The sequence below is a fragment of the Pogoniulus pusillus genome, chromosome 14, assembly GCF_015220805.1.
Source record: "Pogoniulus pusillus isolate bPogPus1 chromosome 14, bPogPus1.pri, whole genome shotgun sequence".
NCBI lineage: Eukaryota > Metazoa > Chordata > Aves > Piciformes > Lybiidae > Pogoniulus > Pogoniulus pusillus.
The window spans coordinates 22,347,446-22,370,345 of record NC_087277.1 but is presented as its reverse complement, the minus strand read 5'-3'; the positions used below and the strand labels follow the sequence as shown (position 1 = coordinate 22,370,345).

Here is a 22,900-nt window from a genome sequence, read left to right as displayed (position 1 = left end):
CGAAACCTTCCTGTTTGTTTTTTGAGAGAGGCATCTACTTGGAAATGCAAAGAGTGTCTCTCTATGTTTTTTTCAAAAGGGATCATTTTAGCATCCTAGCTTTGAGCATATAATTGACTTTGTTTTCAGATATTCTAAATAGAATTTGAAAACACGTGTGAATATTGCTGTATGCTTATTTTATATACAAGGTTCCTGTTAGAAATCTTTATGATGATATCAGTTCAAGCAGGAGGTATCTGAAGGAAGTGCTAAAGTGAATTTTCGTTGGTATTCTATAATGAGGTTTGGATCATACTGTTTTCATTCAATACCAAGGTACATTTTTTGGCTTAGTGGGAAATAAGTCCAAAGGAAGCATTTTCACCTGGACGTACATGAAAGTCTTCTTGTCTTGAAGGTGGGAGCAAAGGAAGGACCCTCACGGTAGAACCTATTATGTTGATCACAACACACGAACTACAACGTGGGAAAGACCACAGCCTTTACCTCCTGGGTAACGTATGCTTTTTTGATTTGTTTGTTTGAAGCCAGAAATACAAGCAGCTCATTGAAACTGTGTTATACATCAGATATTAAAAAATACTAGCTTCAGGTTAATTTGGAGTTCTGTTAATTGCAGTTGTTGTTACAGGAATGTTCCTATGGTGTACGTCACTTGTTCTGATTACTTATTGAACTACAGCTGCTAAATCATTTTGTTCTTGCTTTCAAACCTAAAGCATTTGCTTAGGGGGTGTTACAAGTTGTAGTGTACTGTTTTCAGACCTCAGATTTCTAGGTCAAGTGTTTATTGTGAACTTGCCAACATTGCTTAGGGTTGCAGGGATTAAAAGTGAGGTGATGGAGAGCTGAACATGCTACTTTGCTTAGTGTTGTTGTCCGTCTACCAATAAAGCTGAGGAGTACTTTTGTATACTTCAGACACTCAAATAATTCTCATGACTTCAGTACTTCCTTCAAGATCAGTCTAGAAACTTAGTATGAAGAGAAAGTGAGTTATGTGACATTACTGAAAAGTTTATCTGTTAACGTTTTTGTTTCTTGGAAGATGGGAAAGAAGAGTTGATGATCGTGGGAGAGTTTATTATGTGGACCACAACACTAGAACAACAACGTGGCAGAGACCAACAATGGAATCAGTCAGGAACTTTGAGCAATGGCAATCTCAACGGAATCAACTGCAGGGAGCTATGCAACAATTCAACCAACGATACCTCTATTCGGTAACTGTTCTTTACCATTTTCTGACTATGCAACCATATGTGCTGTGAGACGTTTGGCATCAGTAATTCAGATTCTGACTGTTGAAAAATGTTAACACAAATTGCCCTGAAGGGCAAAAGGCACTCTGTACTCTCTTCTGAATCTTTTCCTGAACTTGAGCAGCCTTGTGCACTGAATGATACTTAAGATTTTTAATGACAGTAATTAAGAAGTAAAGCTAAAAATGTTCCTTAACTGGAAGGGAACTTAAAGGCTGAGTTATGGGCTTTTTGAACATCAAATGGCCTTCAAAACTGTTTTAGTCATTAGGAGTCACTCATTAGTACAGGTGGCAATTCTTTTACTTTGAGCTCATTTTGAAGCTTGTGCATCTGGAATTTCCTGCAGGGTTTTCCATTTCTCTCAGATATTTGCTCACTCACTTCTTCCTGAAGGAAAATATGAGTAGCTCCAAAGAAGGTATTTCTTGAGATGGATTTTTTTTCTGTATGTAGCTGGATAAATCATGTAGTTGCTTTTTAAGAGTTAAGAATGATGGTGCCTCCATGCCACTGTCACACTAAACAGCCCATGTTTAGAGTTGTGCTTGGCCTCTTACAAAAAGATCCAGTCCCAGAGACTTTGGAAGTGGTATGTAGCAAAACTGAAGCCTTTTTATGAAGTTGTAAGTGCAAGTCTGAAACAGCTTCATTGGACTAGGATTCCACAGACCTAACTTTGCTTTGACTTTGATGGTCTTTATTCCTGGACCCCTCTGAAGCAAAGAAAACTGCAGTATTTTTACATTTAACAGTTCTCAGCCTCTCATTACCTAATTAGACATGTATGTCATCACTGGCAGTACCAGAAACCTGCATCACCATAAATTTTCTTCACTCTTAGAGCTGTGCGTCAAAGTCGATTATGCAGTTAGAGAAAGGTGGTCTGATTGAGGTTGAAAGGGACTTCTCATGGTCATGTGCTCCAACCGCCCTGATCAAACAGGGCCACCCAGAGCCAGCTGCACATGACTGCATACAGATAGCTTTAAAATGTCTTCAAGGGTGGAGACTCCACAACCTCTATGGATGCCTTGTGCTGGAGCTTGGTTACCCTCACAGTAAAAAAGTGCTTTCTGATGTTCACAGGGAATCTCCTATGTTCCATCTTGTGCCCATCACTGCTTGTCCTGACTCTGGGCATCAGCAGCAAGAGCCTGTTGCTGTCTGTTTTTTATTCACCTTTAGCTGTTTATACACATTGGTTACTTTCAAGGCAGTTCCAAGAGCTGCAACTGAAACAGCTCACTGAGCAACTTTCTGTACTTGTGTACTGTGCTGATCAGTTGCATAAATGTCTAAGAAAGCTCTCACTGATGCTAAAATTTTATTTTGAGCTGGATTTATTCTTTCAGTGAACAATACATTTTTAAAAATGAAATTATGTTACTTTTTCAATTGAATGATAACTCTTACTGAAAACCACAGACTTATTCTTAAAAAGTCCTAGCTGACCTTAAAATCATTAAATTAGGATTTGTTTGTGTGACAGAGTATGCTTGAAGGAAGAGAAAAGATAATCTGACTGTTTACATTTCTTCAGAATTCTGTTTTCTAAGTAGTACATCAGTTGCATACCTAGAACTCCTATTTTATTGAGGGAGAAAATTTGAAATGATATTGAAAAAATGTGAATGCTTTTTCTTGTTGGTTGTGGCTTTTCATGTGTGCTTCTGTACTCTGGTGATGCACATCCTTTTCTTCTAGAATTGTTAACTACAGCTAACTTTTCTTCCTCTGGTAAGGTACCAGAACTCTGCCTACACAGCAGGTTATATTTTTGGGGAAAAAGTAAATCAATGCTTTCAGTGAATAAGAGAAGTTTTCAATGAATTTGGTCAAAGGTAAAATATGTGAAGGAAGAAAAATAGATAGGATGTATTTATATTAACTGCTTTTATTTTCACCTGTGTTAGTATATTGTACTCCTTTTGGTGTTCCATGTGGCTTGTCCTGTGACACTGACTGGTGAGTGTTTTAGTGTGTTCTACTGAAGACACATTAGTCAGCAGCCACACACAAATCCTTGGGCCCATTAAGATGAGAATTCTCTAAATTGTGTCGCTATTCAGTTCTGTGGCAGCCAGCATTTTCTGTTGTCTGCTGTTGTTTTTGTGGTCACCACAGAGAAGTCTTTGGTTACAGGGTCATTGTGCATCTTAGTTTCCGAAAGCAGAAAAGGCCAAATGCATTTGCTGCTGTGATAATGGTAGCTCTCTGTTCACATTGAATAACTGGTGGCAAAACAGACAGCTTGATTTTGAGTGTAGCTATTTCATTTTCTTCCAATACTGTTGCCCTGTTCCTGTTTCACAGGAAAAATCTTGTAGGCTTTTCTGTCAGAATTTGCTGTTGTAAAGTGAAGTGAATTTGAGACTTAGATTACTGATGCTATGTAAAGCAGTAAGTAGCAAGATTATGCTTCAGACGCTCTTTGGAAAAATACAGATTAGTTGCTATATATCAAAATTCCATTCTGCACAAAATAAGAGAGAAAAATGAAAACAGAATTTGTGTTCAAAACTTACTAGGGCATGGATGATTTTACTTGTAACTCAGAGCATGGATTATGCAGTCTGGGCAGTCTGGAGTGTTTCCACTTTTTCTACGTTTTATCTTTTCGTAGATACATACATTCACAGAATGGTTTGGCTTGGAAGGGACCTTAAAGATTATCTAGTTCCATCCTTCCTGCCATGGGCAGAGACACCTTCCACTAGACCAGGTTGATCAAAGCCTTATCTGACCTGGCCTTGAACACATCCAGGGAGGGGGCATCCGTGACTTCCCTGGGCAACTGCTTGCAGTGTCTCACCACTCTCACTGTAAAGAATTTCTTTCGAATACCCAGTCTAAAACTACCATCCTCAAACTTCAGTCTTTTTTCCTGTTGTCCTATTACTGCAAACCTTTATAAGAAGTCCCTTCCCTCACTTTCTTTTCCCATGATTTATTTTCTTGGGAGCTATTGAGGCAACTTCTGCATGGCTTGGCATGGCTTTATGTAACATTTGAATCTGGTTTTTTTTATACCTTTTCTTTTTCTCCTTCTTTTTAACCCTATTGATTGTTAGCATAATTTTAACCATCCATGTATTTTAATGAACACAGCTGTACAATTTGTGAAGAATGACCAAGTCTGAAAATAGCCAAACTCCCAGGGAAGTTAGCATGTACTGAGGAAGTAAAAACCCCTGTGCTGGCAGTAATCTCTGTGCTTGGAAGCATTTCTTATGCTAAAACATGTTCTTAAGCAAGAACATTCTGTTTATCTGTCTTCATGTGCTTCCTCAAAACTTGTGTGAACTGTACATATACACCACTGACACTTTTGAGGGAGAACACACTGTATGTGGAAATGGTGGATGTGCATGTGGACTAATCACTCTCACATAATGTATGTTTCTTCAGAAAAACAGACTAAAAAGGGCATGATGGTTTTAAAACATGAATAGATTTCAGAGCTTGTGCTAATCTTAGAACACATTAAGGGGGAAAAAACAGTATGACTAGTATTTGACTTAACTGAATGCGCTCTTGTTTTTAAATAGGCCTCAATGTTGTCAGCAGAAAATGATCCACTTGGGCCTTTACCACCAGGCTGGGGTAAGTTAATGAACAGTTGATATCAGGCAGTGACAGTTACAGAAATTGGGAATGCAATTGTTGTATAGTGGTTTTTTGTCTTTTTTTCCCCTAGAAAGGAGAGTGGATTCAAATGACAGGGTATATTTTGTAAATCATAACACGAAGACAACACAGTGGGAAGACCCTCGAACTCAAGGGTAGGTGTGTATATTGGCTGTGCAGATAAAAAGATCCTGATTAATTCTTGTATGTCATGATACAGGAGAAAAAGTACTGTCTGCAATTTCTTCTGCAGTTTACAAAATGAGGACCCTCTTCCAGAGGGATGGGAAATCAGATATACCAGAGAAGGTGTCAGATACTTTGTTGACCATAATACAAGAACCACCACCTTCAATGATCCTCGTACTGGGAAATCTTCTGTGTAAGTGAGAAATTACATACATTTGTGAAACCATTTTGTTCTAGTTTAATAACAAAGTCTTCTCATACTAGAAAACAATCTATGCTGAAATTGAGTGCTAAATTATGGACAAAGTGTCCTGCAAATTCGGCAGTATTTTTTAAGCTTTAAGTGTCAGTTTATCTATGGCATGTTTTACTGTACTGCTCTAATGGTCAATAGGGTTTACACAGTTTTCAAGTATTAGGATTGTAGTAGTTTTGTAAATAAAGAGGTAAACTTTAGTCTTGAACAAATGTGACTAACAGGTAAATTTTAGAAGGAACAGCCAATCAGCATTACTTACAGTGATACACTCTCTAGTAACATTAATCTCTAAACAAACTGGTTGTACACACATTTCACCAATTTTATATGCAAATACATTGAAAAATTATTTAGTCAGAAATACTAATCCAACCTCTGGTGGCTGTCTTAAAGTTTTTTATATGGGGTATGGCTTACTTCTGATCAGATGTTGCTGGTCTTCTGTTCTAAGAAACTGTAGTGTGTTCTGCTACAAATTCATACATCGTTCCACAAGCAGCTGAATTTCTGAAGCCTAGTTTTGTAGTCTGTCTCTCAGTTAAGACAATAAATTATATGTCTGTCCTGTAGCTAGCTTGTAATTTTTGTTTGACCAGTAGGGATTTGAAATCCTCCAGATCTCAAATTCAGTGAACTGCCTAGCAGCATGTTAAACACACACACAAAGAGGGAAAGAAAAAAGTTAAAAAATGGAGAAGAACAGAGTGGAAAGGAAAACTGGCAGACCAAGCCGGATGTCTTCTTCCTAGTATTAAATGATAGAACAAGAGGAAATGATCTGAAATTGTGCTAGGGGAGGCATAGACTAGATATTAGGAAAAACTTCTTCACTCCAACAGCAGTTAGGCATTGGAACAGGCTGCATCATCCTTGGAGGTGTCCAAAAAAATGTGTAGGCATGGTGCTTTGCGCTGTGGTGTTGATAGGTTGGTGGATGGAATTGATGATCTTAGAGGTCTTTTCCAGCCAAAACAGTGCTATCGTCAACTGCATTTTGTTTGAGTTTATACCTTATTTTAACAAGTTCTGTGTATTTTTGAAACCTACATGCTTCTGTTCAGTATTGTACTATTTGATGTCTGTGTGGTTAATGTGTCTCAAATATATTTCCTTACAGAAATAAAGGGCCACAGATTGCTTATGAGCGTAGCTTTAGGTGGAAACTTGCTCATTTCCGTTACTTATGTCAGGTACTTATTAAGTAATTATTTACTTTTTAAAACTATTTGAATTTATATTTATATCTGCAGCCTCTTAATCTTACTGTTCTGTGATTACAGTCCAATGCACTGCCAAGCCATGTGAAAATCAATGTGTCCCGACAGACTTTGTTTGAGGATTCCTTCCAGCAAGTAAGCCTGCAAAGATCATTGTGTTTGTTTATCAGGAAGAAGCAGAAGAACAAAAATGGTTGTAGTTCAAACTAATGGTCCTTCAGGCACAGTAATCTTACTCTGGTCTTAGCCAAAGGGAAGCCTGCAAGAACAGAAGTAACATATATAATACTTTCACCAAATGACCTTTCAACTCCCAAATGTTTACAACTGAAATGCTTCTTCAGCTTGATATGATTTCTGGGTATTTTGGTAGTCCTCAAGACACTTCTCTTCTGTGAGGTTGTCTGTGCCGTTCTTGTCAACTTTCTGCATCTACCACATCCTGTGGTAAAGAGTGATATAGCTTAACCACACTGCATGCTGTATTAACTTAATCACATTGGAATTGCTTTTCTTATTCTTGTGTGTTACTAGATACATAACAAAATGTTGTTTTCTCCAGTTAAAGCTAGTGTTCTGCTTTGTCCTTGAAGCTCACTGTTCTTCAGTATTTAGTTTGCAGCTGGTGTGTATTCCTTCCTACTTATCACTGCTACAAGCAATTCTTGCCAGTGTCACCACATCAAAAGCTCTTCTAAGGAATTCTGTACAAGTAAAAAGTATATTATTAATGGAAGCATGTTAGACTTATTTTGGATTAGAGTCAATTACTTTTTTAAGTGATTTGCCTAAATCAAAAAATCTATAGTGTATCATATGAGATGCCCTTTTGTCTGCTTTCCTTTAATGATAATTAATGCCTTAGGAAGAGCATAAGGACAGGGCAGCCATGTAGTGATAAATCCCAGATGCTTTCCCACTTGGTAGCAGTCTGCTGATTGATGATTTTGAGTCTGAGTTAGTGTTTTTGCACACAGCTCATTGTGTGTTCTGTGGGATGGTCTAATTGCTTGTAATCTTTGTAAACATTTATCATAGATGGCATTTCTGTATTAATTAAATCTGAATAAGGAAGAGCAATAATTTTGACAATGCATAATGTATGACTGCATTTTTTTGATAGATTATGGCATTAAAACCCTATGATTTGCGAAGAAGATTATATGTTATATTCAGAGGAGAAGAAGGATTGGATTATGGTGGTTTGGCAAGGTAAAATAAAATTTGCTTAAAATAGAATTTGTTTTTTTCAGTAGCACTCTAACCTTGATTTCTAATGGCATTCTGTTAGCAAAGAAACTATTTGCTTTTGCAGTCTGACCCTGGTTACCTTTTTAGCTTCCTGTAATGCATTAAGGAGGTGAAATTGGCAGCACTCGTCGCTGTTACGAGTTTATAACCTTGCTTTAGGAAATCTGTGTCCTCAGTTGTTCAGTTCTTTGACAAAAAATGATGTTTAAATTGAAATTATTTTTTTTATGCCAGTTAATTGCTCTAGAGCAACTTATTTCAGAAACTCTATGATAAAAAGTTCCACTTCCTCGGAAGTGGGGACATAGTAAACACAAAGTGTTTTGGCTATTTAGGGAAAAAAAAGCACACTAGTGAATCCTAGACTGGGGCCAGTGGAGTAGGTGATATGTTTTTTCTTGTTTACTTGAGTATTTTAATGTAAAGGCATTCTGGTTTGGCTTTGGTCTGGGTTTATGTAGCTTGTGTTACAATGTACAGTGAAAATGTGTAGCATTTGTTTGTAAGGAGCTTCTATGGTGTTTATGCTTCTGAATTAGAAAATCTGACAGTCCTTTAAGGGGTGACTTAAGGAAAGAATCCCAGTCAGTGCTGTGCATGTTTTTTTTTTAGATTGCTATCATGATGACCCCAGGCATATGATGAAGTCCTAGAGAAACTAAGTATTCCAAAGAAGTGATGCTAGAATAATTTAGCCCAAGAATGTTAGTCATGGAAAGTAGCAGAAAAAAAAAACAACCAAAGCAACAAACCACCACAACTAAAAATTCCAAGCAAACACAAGAAAAAACCCCAACAACAACAGAACCCCCCCTCAAAAACCCCACAAAAATAGCCATCACAAACTAAGAAATGTAGGATTAGTATAATTTCATGGTTTAAGGGATAAGTCTTTCCCACAATTTTATGTGTGAAATTGAGAAGCAGCAAAGATCTCATTTTAACTTGCGCTGAAAATTCTTAAGTGACGCTGAGTCAGTGTTCCTGTACTGACTTGCTAATGTAGTGCTGCATTAATACAAATATAGCAAACTGAAGCATCTGATCTATCACCTGTCTCTCAGCAGGCTGAGCTCAGTGTTCCCTACAGATTTTTTACCTTGTGTTTAGGAGGACCAGTCTGACACTATGTCCTGTGGCTAGTTCTAGCTATCGATGTGAAAAATTAATTGCTTGTGCAAACTTCTTGTTGATGACTAAGTTCTTTGATTCTTCCCTTGTTATCTATCTTTGATCTAATTTAAATGCCTATTCAGTTTCATGCTTCTATGCAGTTAATGTAATTCTGTCAATGTAAAGCTTGCATAGAATATTGTGCAACATTTTTGTGCTTGTTAAAAGATACACAGAACCTTGTTAAGGCTATTTCATCCTGGCTGCTTTTCTATAGTCTTATCTTTCTATAAGACTTTTGGGTTGGAAGCACATTGTAGTGAGTCATCATCTGTGACATTGAGTTTCACAGAACTAGGAGAAAGGGGCCAGCAAATCTCTTCAGTCTCAGGTAAATAGATAGAGGAGAGGCTTCCTGAATGTAACAGATGAAAGGAAATCACGATGGAATTCAGCCCTTGCAATTACTGTAGGATAGACTCTTAGCTCATTTTTGTGGCTTTTCTCTAAGCCTGGTTGTTCAGTTCCAAGCATTTAGGATCTGATACAAAAACTCCTTCACTACTTCCTGAGATCTGATGATTTGCAGCAAGTATTCTAAAAATCAACAGTCCTAATACTGAACTACCAGGTCCTATTACTATTACCGGTCAGATGAGGAGGAAACTATGAAAGTGATGAATTATGTATATTAGTTAAACCTCAAGAGAATTTTATTTTCACAATATTGTGTCTGTGGGCTTAACTGAAGCATGGTAATTTGTTAAACCACGGTAATTTTGTGTGTGTTCTGTTGTCATATTGGGAAAGCAGCAAATAGGGTGTTCTGTGGCTTGGGATTTTATGGTCTCTTTTACCTGGGTTGTTTATAGTCAGCACTGCCATGAAATGGTTTGTATTTATTCGAATAAAGATTTGAGTTGTATGCAGTAAAGCAGGCATGAGGAGGATGAATACTGTGTACTAGCTGAGGCAAGGGTTCTGAGGCAAAAATGTTTCTATAAGCAGCTAAAATCTGTGTTCCGAGGGGGTGTTCAAGGTGACAATTTTGACAACAATTTCTAAATTTTAGAAACGGTGACTTTATAGCATTGTTAGGTTTAATAAGGGTTATCCTAAAAAATATTTAAGACCTACACAATGCCATATATTATTCTGTGCACTGTTTATATTATTTGCCTAAGTTTGCATATATTTGGACCGTCTTGCTACTTAGCTAAGGAGACCGGTGCTAAACATCTGTATTTGATCAGTTTTATGTCTATACATGTGTTTGTTTCTTTTTCCCTTTAGAGAATGGTTTTTCTTGCTTTCCCATGAAGTACTGAATCCTATGTACTGCCTATTTGAATATGCTGGCAAGAGCAACTATTGCCTGCAGATAAATCCAGCATCAACAATCAATCCTGACCATCTTTCTTATTTCTGTTTCATTGGGCGCTTTATTGCCATGGTAGGTTAGATTTTGAAGGTTTCACTATTTCCTGTAGCTGTACATTTATTCCTGAATAGTACTTGCTGTTAAAATGGTTAAAGGCAATATTAGTCTCTTAGTAATGGAAGATGAAGACCATATAAGGTTATTGAGCCAAAATATTTCCTGAGATTTAAATTTCTTACACAGGTTTCCTGGGATAGTGATGGGAGTTAATGAAACATTTATATAATATTCTATCAACTGGATGTTTGTACTTCATGCAGACTGTTGTTTGATTGTCTGAATACTGATACCCTGAAAGTGTGACTAGTGCTTTTGAAAGAAGGCTTCTCAGTTAGACTTGCCATACCTTGCACTCTAAAAATGAGTTAGACTGTCTTGTGGAGTACACTGAGCTTGAACTTTATGTATGCAGATACAAAAGTCAGATACTGAGAAGAGCAGAAGCTGACAGGAAGCAGGTTCTTTGCCATCAGATTTCTTAGCAACTGAAAGCTGATGAGATGTGCCATTTTGTTTTTTCTGCTGGTATCAGTGTTTCTGTTCTCTATAATACTCCTGCTCTGTTACATGTCACATTTCTTTCTTTCCATGTAGTGATAGAGATATACCACATAATCATCTTGATGCCTATAGGTAGCCCTCAGCAACATCCTTGAGCACAGTGAAACCAGGAGGAGTAGGTGAAAGTGCACATTGAAGAGCCTGTCATCTTCTGTTGGCAGAGAGATGTGATAAAGCCAGAGCCAGTTAGGTGCTAGAGTCAAATTGTTGTGACTTTCGATCTTGCACGTAAGATACATCCATTATTGAAATGTTAGCTTTGGGAAAACTAATTCATAAAAGTACATATCAGAAAAGGGAACATAATTAAAGCCCTTAATGTAATTAAAAGACAAACTTTCATTTCCTGAAGTACTTTTGCATTTGTATTTTGAATTCTCTTCAGAGGAAAAGAGAGGCTGGTGTCATGGTTCATAATGTGGTCATTTACAAGGTTTGAATAAATTCAGGGTTTAAATGGATGCAGTATTGCAGTACTTCTTGGAATGCTCTCTAATGCCTTGCAATAGCCAGGCAATAATGTAAGTGGGAATAATTTCAAGGAATTTAGGCAGGTTTTTTAACTGGAGTTATAGTTTCTGTCCTCACAGTTCTAAAATAGTTATGACTTCTTTTGTGTTTAAGAAGTAATCGCAGATATTTTGGACTGAAATGGGGTGAAACATAAAGAATACAAATCTTGCTCTATAATAAAAAGCTGTTAAATGAGATTGGCTGAGGCAACTTTCATATGTTGCTGTAAGGTTATCATGGGCATTAAATGAGGTGATCAGAGAGCTTACTCTTTCAAGGAGCAGGAAATTGTATGGCTGGATGCCGCACTTGACGTTGAATACTTCTCTTTCAGCTTAACCTCCCATGAAATATAGGGGCCAGTTTAAAAATAAATGCGCAAATGGTTAATAAATAAAAAGAGCCTCTGAGAGAACCTTTTTAAGGTTCCCTAAAGCAGAATAAAATGTTTGCTAGAGTAGTAGGCCTTAATGGTGGAAATTAGAGCATGAGGACAAAGGATGGAGCTTGGCTTTTTTCTAGAATGAATGGACAATTTAGGTCTTCTGGTTCTAGAGTTTCACCTGTAAGGAAAAATGAATAGTGACTGCTGTACATAGCCTATTCAGGATGATTTTTTAAAAGGCATTGTAGTGTACTTGATAAGGGTGATTAAAAAAGTCATGGTTATAGCTGCGCTCTGTTAGCTCTCAGTACAAAGGTTAACACTGTTTGTAGTGCAGTGTTTCAGTAGTAGAAATTGGCTTACACCCTTTGTGCACACGTGGTGAGACACATATGACCATGTGTTGGGCTTTTTTTTCCGATTCCCTTTTTGCAGTAGATAAGAGAATCTAATTTCTCTATTTTGTTACCTCTAAAAATGATTCTCAAAGCTCTTCTCAAAGCCATCTGTGGTTGCAGTTTTAAACTGTTTTTTACAAGCTGCAGTAGTATTATGTAAAGGATGATTCTGCAGGATGTATGTGATAAAAAACATTAGTAGTACTCAGTAGCGTTAAAGATTATGTTCCTGTAATATCACATAACATGTAAAGTCCACATAATAAAAAGGAAACTTAATGCTTTCCATTTTTATAGACTTAGTCCTCTCATGAGAAGTTTTTTTTTTATTGAGGAGTTTCTAAATTGTAATGCTGACACATGCTTGGATAAATTTTGTTGATTAATCATTGTGATTTTTCCCTCCCATTTAAAGTAACATTTAATTCTTTTAAAATACCAAGCTGCTACTGCTCCTTGGTGTTTTTTATTGTAAAAAGAGGAATAGAAAAACAAGTATTCCAGCCCAGAAACACTTCAGTCACTCAGTATTTCACTTAAAACTCAACAGCCTTTTTTCTGTTCAACAGGCATTGTTTCATGGGAAATTTATTGACACTGGTTTTTCTCTGCCTTTCTACAAACGAATGCTGAGCAAAAAACTTACTATTAAGGACTTAGAATCTATTGATACTGAATTTTACAACTCTCTAATTTGGATAAGGTTTGTAAATTAATTTTTTGTGATGTTTTATGGATTTTTGTTGTTGTTTGTATAGAATTTATAGTGATTTTTTTTCTCATTGTTTTTCTTCTTTTTCAGGGATAACAACATTGAAGAGTGTAACTTGGAAATGTACTTTTGTGTCGATATGGAGCTCTTAGGAAAAGTAACCTCACATGAGCTGAAATCAGGAGGTTCAAATATCTTGGTAACTGAGGAGAACAAAGAAGAATATATTGGGTAGGAAGGTGTAGATGTTGGAAGAAAGTGTTTCGTATTTCTTCTGCTGCTCTTGTCTTTTTGTTACACAGTATATGATTTGCTGTTCTTTTTTCTTTCCCCCATTACTATTTAATTCTTGGGACTGTTATTGAAATGGTGTCTTGGCACACATGATCTCTTGGTACATTTTGATTTCTTATATTCTCCTTTTCCTTTCCTCAAGAATATGCTCACAAAACCCACCTGACAGAGAGAAGGTGACCCATCATGTTATTACATGTACAGTGAGAGAACAGGGGAAACTGAAAATGGGCAAACTATTTTCAGTAGCTTCTGGTAATGATCCAGGTGGAAGGAAGATGTACATATCACAGAGGATTTAGCAGTTGTTCAGAACTTTGCTGTCAGTGTGGAGACTGAAATTCAGAATGGTGTATAATATGGCATGACTGTCTTCATTGTGCTGTTATGCTGTATTTTTCCTGCTTCTTTCCTGGTGTTAGCACTGCCTTTCTTTTTTCTGAACCTATATTTCTGATCCATCTTTTTAGAGTGATCTCCAAAGAGATCCTTTTCTGTGGTAGAGTGTATGCCTAGTGCTTTATATTAAATTTCCACTTATATAAGCAGCCTTAATTTTTTCAGTGACATAGCTCCTGTAGTAGGTAGGTACATATGTTTTAACTCAGAGGTGGCCTGGCCACCTTAGTTGAAACTTAAAACATGTTACCTGTTCCTCCAAATCTTAGTGTAAATAAGAAGCTCAAACCAGAGAATTATTACTATTTGATGGAGTTTCAAATAGCCTTATGCTGAAATACTGGGCAGGCATAGTTATAGGTATTATAAGCACCAGTATTTCTTCTTAGTCTCTGCTTACATGGTGTGTTTTGCTCAAGAACAGGATATTTTGAGATCAGTGATTTTTTTTCTACCATTGAAACAGCAGGATGATGCATTTTTTAAAGATAAATCAGATTTTACCAAAACAAAATTCATGATGTCCAAATAGCATTGTTTGCATGATAATCCTGCTGACTTTAGATTACTGAAAGGTTGATAATAATTATGTTGTGTGGTGGTGTTTTTTTTTCCTAAAGAGTGGAGTGGTAATCAAAGTATATCTTTTTACTTTTGTTATTGTCTGAATTTGGATATTGGCCATAACAATAGTCTATACAATCATATAGTGAAAGAAAAGAGAACTGGGGGGAAAGTATAGGCTGGATGTTAGGAGGAAGTTCTTCACAGAGAGAGTGATTTCCCATTGGAATGGGCTGCCCGGGGAGTTGGTGGAGGCACCGTCCCTGGAGGTGTTCAAGCAAAGCCTGGATGAGGCACTTAGTGCCATGGTCTAGTTGACTGGATGGGGCTGGGGGATAGGTTGGACTGAATGATCTTGGAGGTCTCTTCCAACCTGGTTGATTCTGTGATTCTATGGGAACACGCTACATGAAATCATAGAATGGTTTGGGTTGGAAGGGACCTCCATATGTCATCTAGTCCAACCACCCTGCAGTAAGAAGGGACAACTTCCATTAGATCAGGTTGCCTAGAGCCCCGTCAAGCCTGATCTTGAACATTTGCAAGGATGGGTCCTCAACTACCTCCCTAGGCAACCTGTTCCAGTGTTCCACCACCCTCATGGCAAAGAACTTTCTCCAGATGTACACTTCTGAAATTTTGAAACACTGCCTCTTGTCCAGTCACTACAGGTCTTTGTAAACAGTCCCTTTCCAATGTTCTTGTAGGCCCCCTTCATGTCGGTCTCCCTGGAGTCTTGTCTTGTCCAGGCTGAGTGCCAATTGATCTTTAATTTCTATTTGTTCTTTTCTATTCCAGGTTAATGGCCGAGTGGCGATTTTCTCGGGGAGTTAGAGAACAAACCAAAGCTTTTCTGGATGGTTTTAACGAAGTTGTTCCTCTACAGTGGCTACACTATTTTGATGAAAAGGAACTGGAGGTGAGTTTTTTTAATTCAACATTTCTACCTTATGCCAAGTAATGCATATGAAATGATTAAATTTAGAGGTCAGCTGGAATCCCTCATCTGTGATATGCTGTGTGTGATAGCTTCTGGAATGTGGAGAATTTAATAGGAGCATTAAGGGTAAATCTTCCTGAAAAGGCAGTATCTATTAATTAGTGGTTTGTAATGTGTAACAGTCAGGAATTTTAGATGTCCTCATTGGTGTTAAATTACTTTTTCCAAGTTTGATTGAAAGGATCAGAATATGAGGTCACAGATGGACCTATTAGACAGAAAACTTTTTACTCTGTGGTAGATGAGTACTTTATAGCAGAGGCGCAGAAGTTGATTCTGGTACATAGTGATCACTAAGTTTCACATACATAGTCTAGGGTAAGCTCTAGGGCTAGTACACTTAAGAACAGAAATTTGGATGAAATGACAGAGCTTGAACGTGAGTTAAGCAGATCCTCACTATATAATCCAAGGGCTACTAATAGGAGTCACTTGCATGCTCCATATTTACTTAGCCATCAGTGTGACCCGTGCTCACTATTGGGGTTGTGATTAGGAGCAGGGACAAAAAGCTCTTTGATCTGCTGGAAACATTCTTTTTAGTACACCCATGATCCCATTGGCCTTCTTAGTCACAAGGGCACATTGCTGTCCCATGGATAACTTCTCCAGGTCCCTCTCCACAGGACTGCTTTCCAGAAGATCACCTCCCAGCCTGTACTGGTGCAGTTTACTATTCCTCCCCTGGTGCAGGACTCTGCACTTGCCCTTGTTGAACCTCATTTGGTTCCTCTTTGCCCAGGTCTGCAGTCTGTCCTAGTCTCACTGGATGGCCACGTAGCTGTTGTGGCAGGACGAAATAGGCTTATACATGTCCTGGCTTGCCCAGGCATGTTTTTCTATTCTCCCCACTTCTGCTGCGGGGAGAAGCAACCGCAGGAAAGAACAAGAAAGAACAGAGTCTAAGGACTCTGCCTTGCTCAGACATGTTTGTCTGCTCCTCCTCCTGTGCAGGGGCAAGCAACCACAGGAAAGGAAAACAAAAGCCCTGGCTTCACCTAATATGATCAAGCTTGACAAAGTGCCGTTCTGATTGGCTAATCTTTGTCCAAAGGCCCATTAGTCTTGGGCTGTATTGTTAATTGATGAGCAGGTAGCATGGAGAGCTGCTGCTGCCTCATTGCATCCTGAACTGCCTGGGAACTCCACTGCCTCGAGTTTACCAGGAACATGTCCCTGAAGAGCACAAAGTTAGCTCTGTGGAAGTCCAGGGTTGTAATTCTACTTGTTAGTCTGCTTCTAGCCTGTATAATACTAAACTCCACAGAAGAAGCTTTCTGGTATGCAAGCTTTCAGACCACTTGTACATAAAAAAATTTTGAAGGAGTTCTGTGAATCACAGAATATTAGGGGTTGGAAGGGGCCTCGAAGGATCAGCTAGTCTAACTTCCCTGCTAGAGCAGGATCACCTAGAGTAGGTCATGCAGGAACAGGCAGGTTTTGTCTGGAGAAGGAGACTTGGTAACCTCTCTGGGCAGCCTGCTCCAGCGCTCTGTCACCTTCACAGTGAACAAATTCCTTGTGTTGACATGGAACCTCCTCTGCTCCAGCTTGCACCACTTGCCCATTGTCCTATCTTTGGACATCACTGAGAAGAGCCTGGCTCCATTCTCATGAAACTCACCCTTCACATAATGATAAACATGAATGAGGTCACCCCTGAGTCTCATCCAAGCTGAAGAGTCTCAGTTCCCTTGGCCTTTCCTTAAAGGGAGATGTTTCACTCCTTTTATCGCCATCGTGGCTCTGCACTGGACTCTTTCAAGCAGTTCTTTGTCCTTCTTGAAGTGAGAGGCCCAGAACTGGACACAATATTCCAGATGTGGCCTCACCAGAGCAGAGTAGAGGAGGAAACCTAGAGTAAAGGAAGATCTACCTGTATAGTAAAATGAAAAAAGAATTACCAGTCTTTTTTTTGGGGGAGAAAGAACTTCCATTTTTGTCAGCATCTCATATAGGATACAAAATCGACTCCTAATGTATGCCTGTAGACATGTATGTTGTCAATCAATCCTTCTTTCTTCTAGGTTATGCTCTGTGGTATGCAAGAAGTTGATCTAGCAGACTGGCAGAGGAACACTGTTTATCGTCATTACACAAGGAACAGCAAGCAAATCATATGGTTCTGGCAGGTAGGCTGGTCAAGAACATTTCCAGCTGCTTTAGCTTTTATTTTGTCTGGTAACACAAATGACACGTGGAGAGTAGGGATGCCATCTGAATGAGGATTCTTGATGCTTCTTTTCTTCTTTTCAGAGAAGGAAAGGAGGATTACTAGTTCTTAGGGAGCATACTTTAGGGTGGGAAATGGCAGATAGTGTGTTTGGATGGCTGGGCTGTGAACACTATTGATTGTACAACAAAAAGGGGTTTTTTGTATACTTATCGATCTTTGCACATAGAAGTGTTCTTGTATGTAGTACAGTTGTACATCTGAAATGCCACATGTTAATTTAGGCCATTGTCATGTTAACTGTGTCAGTCTGGAACTGACTGATTATCACTTGCACTGTGGTGAAATTGGCTTACAATTATTTTGAAACTCCAAAACTGCTCTACAGACTCCCAGCTTCTATGAATTTCCCTGAATAAATGTCGCAGCTGGGTAGTTTCTGTCTTCTGATAAATTATCATTTCAGAGATGTTTTTGACAAAGTTCCTATAAGAAAATGATGCAAATCAATTATTTCCTGGCTTATATATTGTCAGAATAATGTAAGATCTCGGGTTAAGAAGCTTGGTGCTGAAAGAATCTTAACCAGAATTTCAATTGATTTGGACATGGGTTCAACATTTCTAGAACAAACATACTCTTTTTTTAAATCCAAGTTTTTCTTAGTCAATACTCCAGTTGTATCAGTATTCCCTCTCTTACTGAAATCTTCTGTCTCTGCTCCCTTTCCTTCCTCATCCCTTTCCCAGTGCACCTCCTTACAAACCAACACAGCCATTAAGGTGTTTCCTGTCCTTGAGGCTGCCGTACACAGGGAATACTTCATCCATTAAACACCCAGAGCCTGTGACCAGCCTGTTGCTGTGTTTAATCAAAATGGCAACAGTTAGTCTTCAGAGAAAGCACTGGTATGATTAAATTCTATTGAAGAATAAGCTAGATGAACCCTAATGCTTATTTGCTGCCCCAGCCTTTGTGTTGCCACAGTTGGTAGTGTGTAATCTGGAATCACTGCCTTCTCCTTCCCTGCAGTTTTGCTGCAATCAAAAGTAAACAGTTCTCAGGGAGGTGTCTGTTTAAGTGGAATTGTACTTTTTTCAAGAGCTGTGTGGTTTTTTCCTAGCTAAGTATTGCTGTTAAGTAATTTGAATTTCTATCCCCAGTTTGTAAAAGAAACAGACAATGAGGTTCGCATGCGACTGCTGCAGTTTGTCACTGGCACTTGCAGATTACCACTGGGTGGATTTGCCGAACTTATGGGTAAGTAAAAAGTGGCCAAATCTATTAGACTGTAAATGTTCCATTTCCAAATGACCCGTGGTGTCTGTGCACAGGAAACAGAGACTTTATGTAGGTTGGCTTGTGTCTAGAAGGGCTTTTTTATCAAAAATTGTGGGAGTACAGTTCTAAATGATGAGGAATTCAGCTCATTTCTTTGAGAATAATGTTCATAGTCATATAAAAATCAGCTTCTAGTAAGCTTTGTGTGCTATGAGTTGTCTTAAGTTGTGTATATATCACATGTGCTTACTTAAAGGAACAGATTCCACTTTTCTTCATCTTCTTTTCTAGGAAGTAATGGTCCTCAGAAATTCTGCATTGAAAAAGTTGGTAAGGAAACCTGGTTACCAAGAAGTCACACATGGTGAGTTGCTACATGTAAACTTTCAGAAAGTGCCATGGATGCATTTCAGGGAAGGGATGCAATGCAGAAGGATGTTGACAGGCTTGAGAAGTGTGCCAGTGACAACTGCATGATGTTCAGCAAGTTGAAGTGCAAGGTCTTGCATTTGGGTCAGGCACAAATACAGGCTGGGTGCACAGTGGATTGAGAGTAGCTCTGAAGAAAGAGACTTGAGTGTATTGATTGATGAGAAGTTCACCTTGTGCCATCAGTGTGCTCACACAGCCTAGAAGGCAAATTGTATCCTGGGCTGCATCAAGAGGAGTGCGGCCAGCAGGTCAAGAGAGGTGGTTCTCCCCCTTTACTCTTCCCTGGTGAGACCCCACCTTGAATACTGTGTCCAGTTCTGATGTCCCCAGCATAAGGAGTCCGTAAAGATGGCCCAAGTGCTGGACCATTTCTGCTATGAGGATAGGCTGAGGGAGCTGGGGTTGTTCAGCCTGGAGAAGAGAAGACTCCAGGGGGACCTTAGAGCTGCCTTCCAATACCTGAAGGGATCCTACAGAAAGGCTGGAGAGGGACTCTTCATAAAGGCGTCTAGCAATAGGACAAGGGGGAATGGATTTAAGCTGAGAGAGAGTAGGTTCAGACTGGATCTTAGGAAGAAATTCTTCAGTATGAGAATGGTGGGACTCTGGAATAGCTTGGCTTGGGAGGTTGTGGATAGCTCCTCTCTAGGGCTGCTCAAGGCCAGGCTGGATGAGGCCTTAAGCAGCTACCTAGTTGTGAGATTTCCTTGCTTGTGGTAGAGAAGTTGGAGTAGATCTCTGAAGTCCCTTCCAACCAAAGCCATTATGTGATTCTATGATTTGAGTCATTCTTTCTTCCACTCTTGTGTTTACCCCATCAAACAAAACCCAATTTGAATCAGTTCTCTAGTTCCATCTTGAGCTTCTTGGATTGCTTGAACATGCCAGTGTTTGAAAACTCTTCTGGTTGATCTGTTAAATTTTGCTACTGTTTGTGAGTGGCATATCTGTCCAAAGTACAACACCGTCCTTCTTGTAGAGGTCTTTCCCCAGTGCCATTTTTTAGAGTGTGTTGAACAGAGGAACAAATGTCCTGTTAGTGTTAGGTGTTAGATGCATTTATTGTTATTAGAAAGCAGTGTGAAAGAAATGACAGTAAATGTTTAAACCAAGGATGCTTAGCCAGGAATGCAGATAGTTTTACCTGCCAGACTTTGCCCTATTTCTGCCTTGGGATTCCTACACCAAACTGGATGTAGCAGGTATACAGATCAGTTTGCTGTATGCACAGTGTGCCAACTGCTAGCACCTTCCCATGGCAGTATGGTGACACTAATGTTCCTCATACTTGTAAACTACTTCAGGGAATTCACCATTTCACCATTTTCTCCACCGGTGCTGGTTCTTCAAGTGATGATTGCAACAGTTAAACATCCTTCTGTCTAACGTAGTTTTGGGAGCGACATGGGATGAAATAGAATTTTCACAGAAGCATTTTAGGGCAAAGTTTGGAGGGAAAAAATCCCAACCCTCTATCCAGGCATGTGTAGGAAGGAGAGAAATTCAGCCTTTTCTTGCTCTTTTTGGGACTTAAGAGATGCATCAAACTAGTATATTCTTCAGCTTTGTGGTGAATATTTCCTTTCCTGAGTCAGTTCTCTGTCTTTAGTCTTCAGAGGTTTTGTCTGATGTGATAGCAGTTCCTTGTTTCTTTTCTTTCTTTCAAATTCCCCTCAAACTTTGTCTGGCTTTGCTGCTCATGGAAAATGTGAAGTCAGGGAGGCTGCATCAGTTGCTCTTTCTGCATTCCTTAGAGTATTTTAGATGACTTCTGTACAGGTTGAGTTCTGCAGTGCTCTACGTGGGATTGAAATAAACTTCACACTTTTTTCTTTTTTCTGCTCAGTTTTAATCGTTTGGATTTGCCACCATATAAAAGCTATGAACAACTGAAAGAGAAGCTGCTCTTTGCTATTGAAGAAACAGAGGGATTTGGTCAAGAGTAGAAGTGGCTTCTAGTCAAAAAGGAGATCTTGCATAATGAAAGGCCCAGCCAAGTAAAATTGCACACTTACTTGTATATAAGCTTTTTGTTCTGTACAGTGATCTTTCTGGAACTCTAAAGTATAATTGTTCTCTGTTCTTCCACAAAGATATGCAAAACAGTTCAGCCTTTTCTACTTTTATTTATTGCCCTTCCAAAAGACAAGACAAACCCCTCAAATTTTGAAAGCAGACAAGAGACTTATTTAAAATATATATAAAAAATATAAATATATATACTAATAGGCTCTAGTTTTATAGAGCTTTAAGTGTATGAACAGTTGCAGCCATTTAAAAGGGCCTGGATTTGATTTATCTTGGCTTCATTATTCAGAAAAAAATGTTTAAACTGCTCTATGTTCTTTCTTAAGAAACATCTCCAAGTTTGTTTTATTGCATGGCTGTTCTAAAAGGTGTTAAAGGCTTAGGCCAAACGTATCCTAAATATGTAGAAAAGATGCTGCTGGTATTTGAGACGACAGAATATGTTGTTCTGTCACTTTAATTTTTTTAATACATAAATAGCTGATAGATCCCTCTACTGATGTAGCCAAGGTCATGAATAAAGCCTTTACTACTTGCACAAGAGTCATGTACAGTAAGATGAATGTGATTTAATGTTGAAAGGAACTGGTGCCACTGTTCTGACTTATTGTAGGAGCTGAACAGAGTATTTTAATTCATTTGGGCAGCATTGAAATTTGTTTACATATTACCTTGGGTTATTACCACAAGGATGTTAGGTAATCTTCAAAGGAAAAAAGAATAATAAAAGAGAAAATATTACACATTCTCTCCTTGGTCTGGTGTCTCACAGCTGTCTTCTTTCTTTTTGTTGTTGTTTTACTTCTCAATCTGTGATGTCCTTTTTACAACTTTGTGAAGTATATTAATGTACACTGAGCTAAAAGGGTATAGAGAAGGTAGTGTGAACATTGCTGCTTCCTCTGTTCATGTTCAGTTCCACCTATTGGCTATAGTAAACCTGAATAAAATGAAGTGATGTAAGCTTTGCACAGGTAAAAGCATTCTTAAGTATTACATACTCTAATTCTTCTTTAGTTTTTGCAGAAATTCAGATATACCTCAATTAAGTATGTCTGAACCCTGTTGTTCTTTTACATAGGTGAGGTTTGTCTTAAGTGCCCAGTAATATAAAGCCATTTAAAAATGAGTTTTATTGGCATTGAGGGCATTTGCTGAACTGCAAAGATGCGTTTAAAAAAAACATTGAAATTTCAATGCCTTATTCATGTGGATTATATTAAATGTGACTTTTAGCAAATTGTGCTTCCTTATTGGAGTCAAAACATGTTTAAAATCACCATTTGTATTATGTTTTAAATACTCACTGTAAAATCCATTGCTTTTAACTTAGATGGAATTTTGTATGGACATGACAGGTTTCTTAGAGTATAATTAAAACCACTTCTGTAATGTATGGTATTGCACTGTTAAAAGTGTACATGCAGGAAAAAATAGCTCTATCTGCTCGTGTATCTTTCCAATGCAGCAACTTTATTCTGCAGAATTTTATTTTTCTACATATTGGATTCTCTCAAGGCCTTGTAAGCTCTGCACAGTGCATCGTGTTGAGCTGTAACCTCTACCTAGCTTTGGTAATGGCGGTGGTGCAAGGGTCCCAACAGACCCCTAGCTTACAGGAACGGGTTTTATCATACTACACCAAATATCTTCTGCACAATCATGCTCATAAGTATAGCATTAAATTAATTTTGGGTGCAAATTCATTTAATTTCTGACCGGTTCTGGTTAGAATGGAGAAGCTTTGAAAAACAAACAAAACCAGTAAACATCACAAAGAGCCCTGTTAGAAGCT

General features: G+C 38.4%; 1 protein-coding gene across 4 annotated transcripts in view; it reads left to right on the top strand.

Moving 5' to 3' along the window:
• The window catches only part of WWP1 (WW domain containing E3 ubiquitin protein ligase 1), a 55,548-nt gene extending 33,700 nt beyond the window's left edge, over positions 1 to 21,848 (top strand). For all 4 annotated transcript variants that reach the window (XM_064154552.1, XM_064154550.1, XM_064154551.1 and 1 more), the window contains 16 exons: positions 401 to 496; positions 1,052 to 1,226; positions 4,817 to 4,871; positions 4,966 to 5,050; positions 5,149 to 5,277; positions 6,461 to 6,533; positions 6,624 to 6,695; positions 7,684 to 7,772; positions 10,218 to 10,377; positions 12,792 to 12,925; positions 13,025 to 13,165; positions 14,990 to 15,110; positions 17,219 to 17,323; positions 18,528 to 18,624; positions 18,937 to 19,009; positions 20,924 to 21,848. In XM_064154552.1, coding sequence (XP_064010622.1) covers positions 401 to 496; positions 1,052 to 1,226; positions 4,817 to 4,871; positions 4,966 to 5,050; positions 5,149 to 5,277; positions 6,461 to 6,533; positions 6,624 to 6,695; positions 7,684 to 7,772; positions 10,218 to 10,377; positions 12,792 to 12,925; positions 13,025 to 13,165; positions 14,990 to 15,110; positions 17,219 to 17,323; positions 18,528 to 18,624; positions 18,937 to 19,009; positions 20,924 to 21,023 — 1,705 coding nt within the window. In that variant the 3' untranslated portion in view covers positions 21,024 to 21,848. The remainder of the gene's footprint in view (positions 1 to 400; positions 497 to 1,051; positions 1,227 to 4,816; positions 4,872 to 4,965; positions 5,051 to 5,148; positions 5,278 to 6,460; positions 6,534 to 6,623; positions 6,696 to 7,683; positions 7,773 to 10,217; positions 10,378 to 12,791; positions 12,926 to 13,024; positions 13,166 to 14,989; positions 15,111 to 17,218; positions 17,324 to 18,527; positions 18,625 to 18,936; positions 19,010 to 20,923) is intronic.
• The last annotated feature ends 1,052 nt before the right edge of the window (positions 21,849 to 22,900 follow it).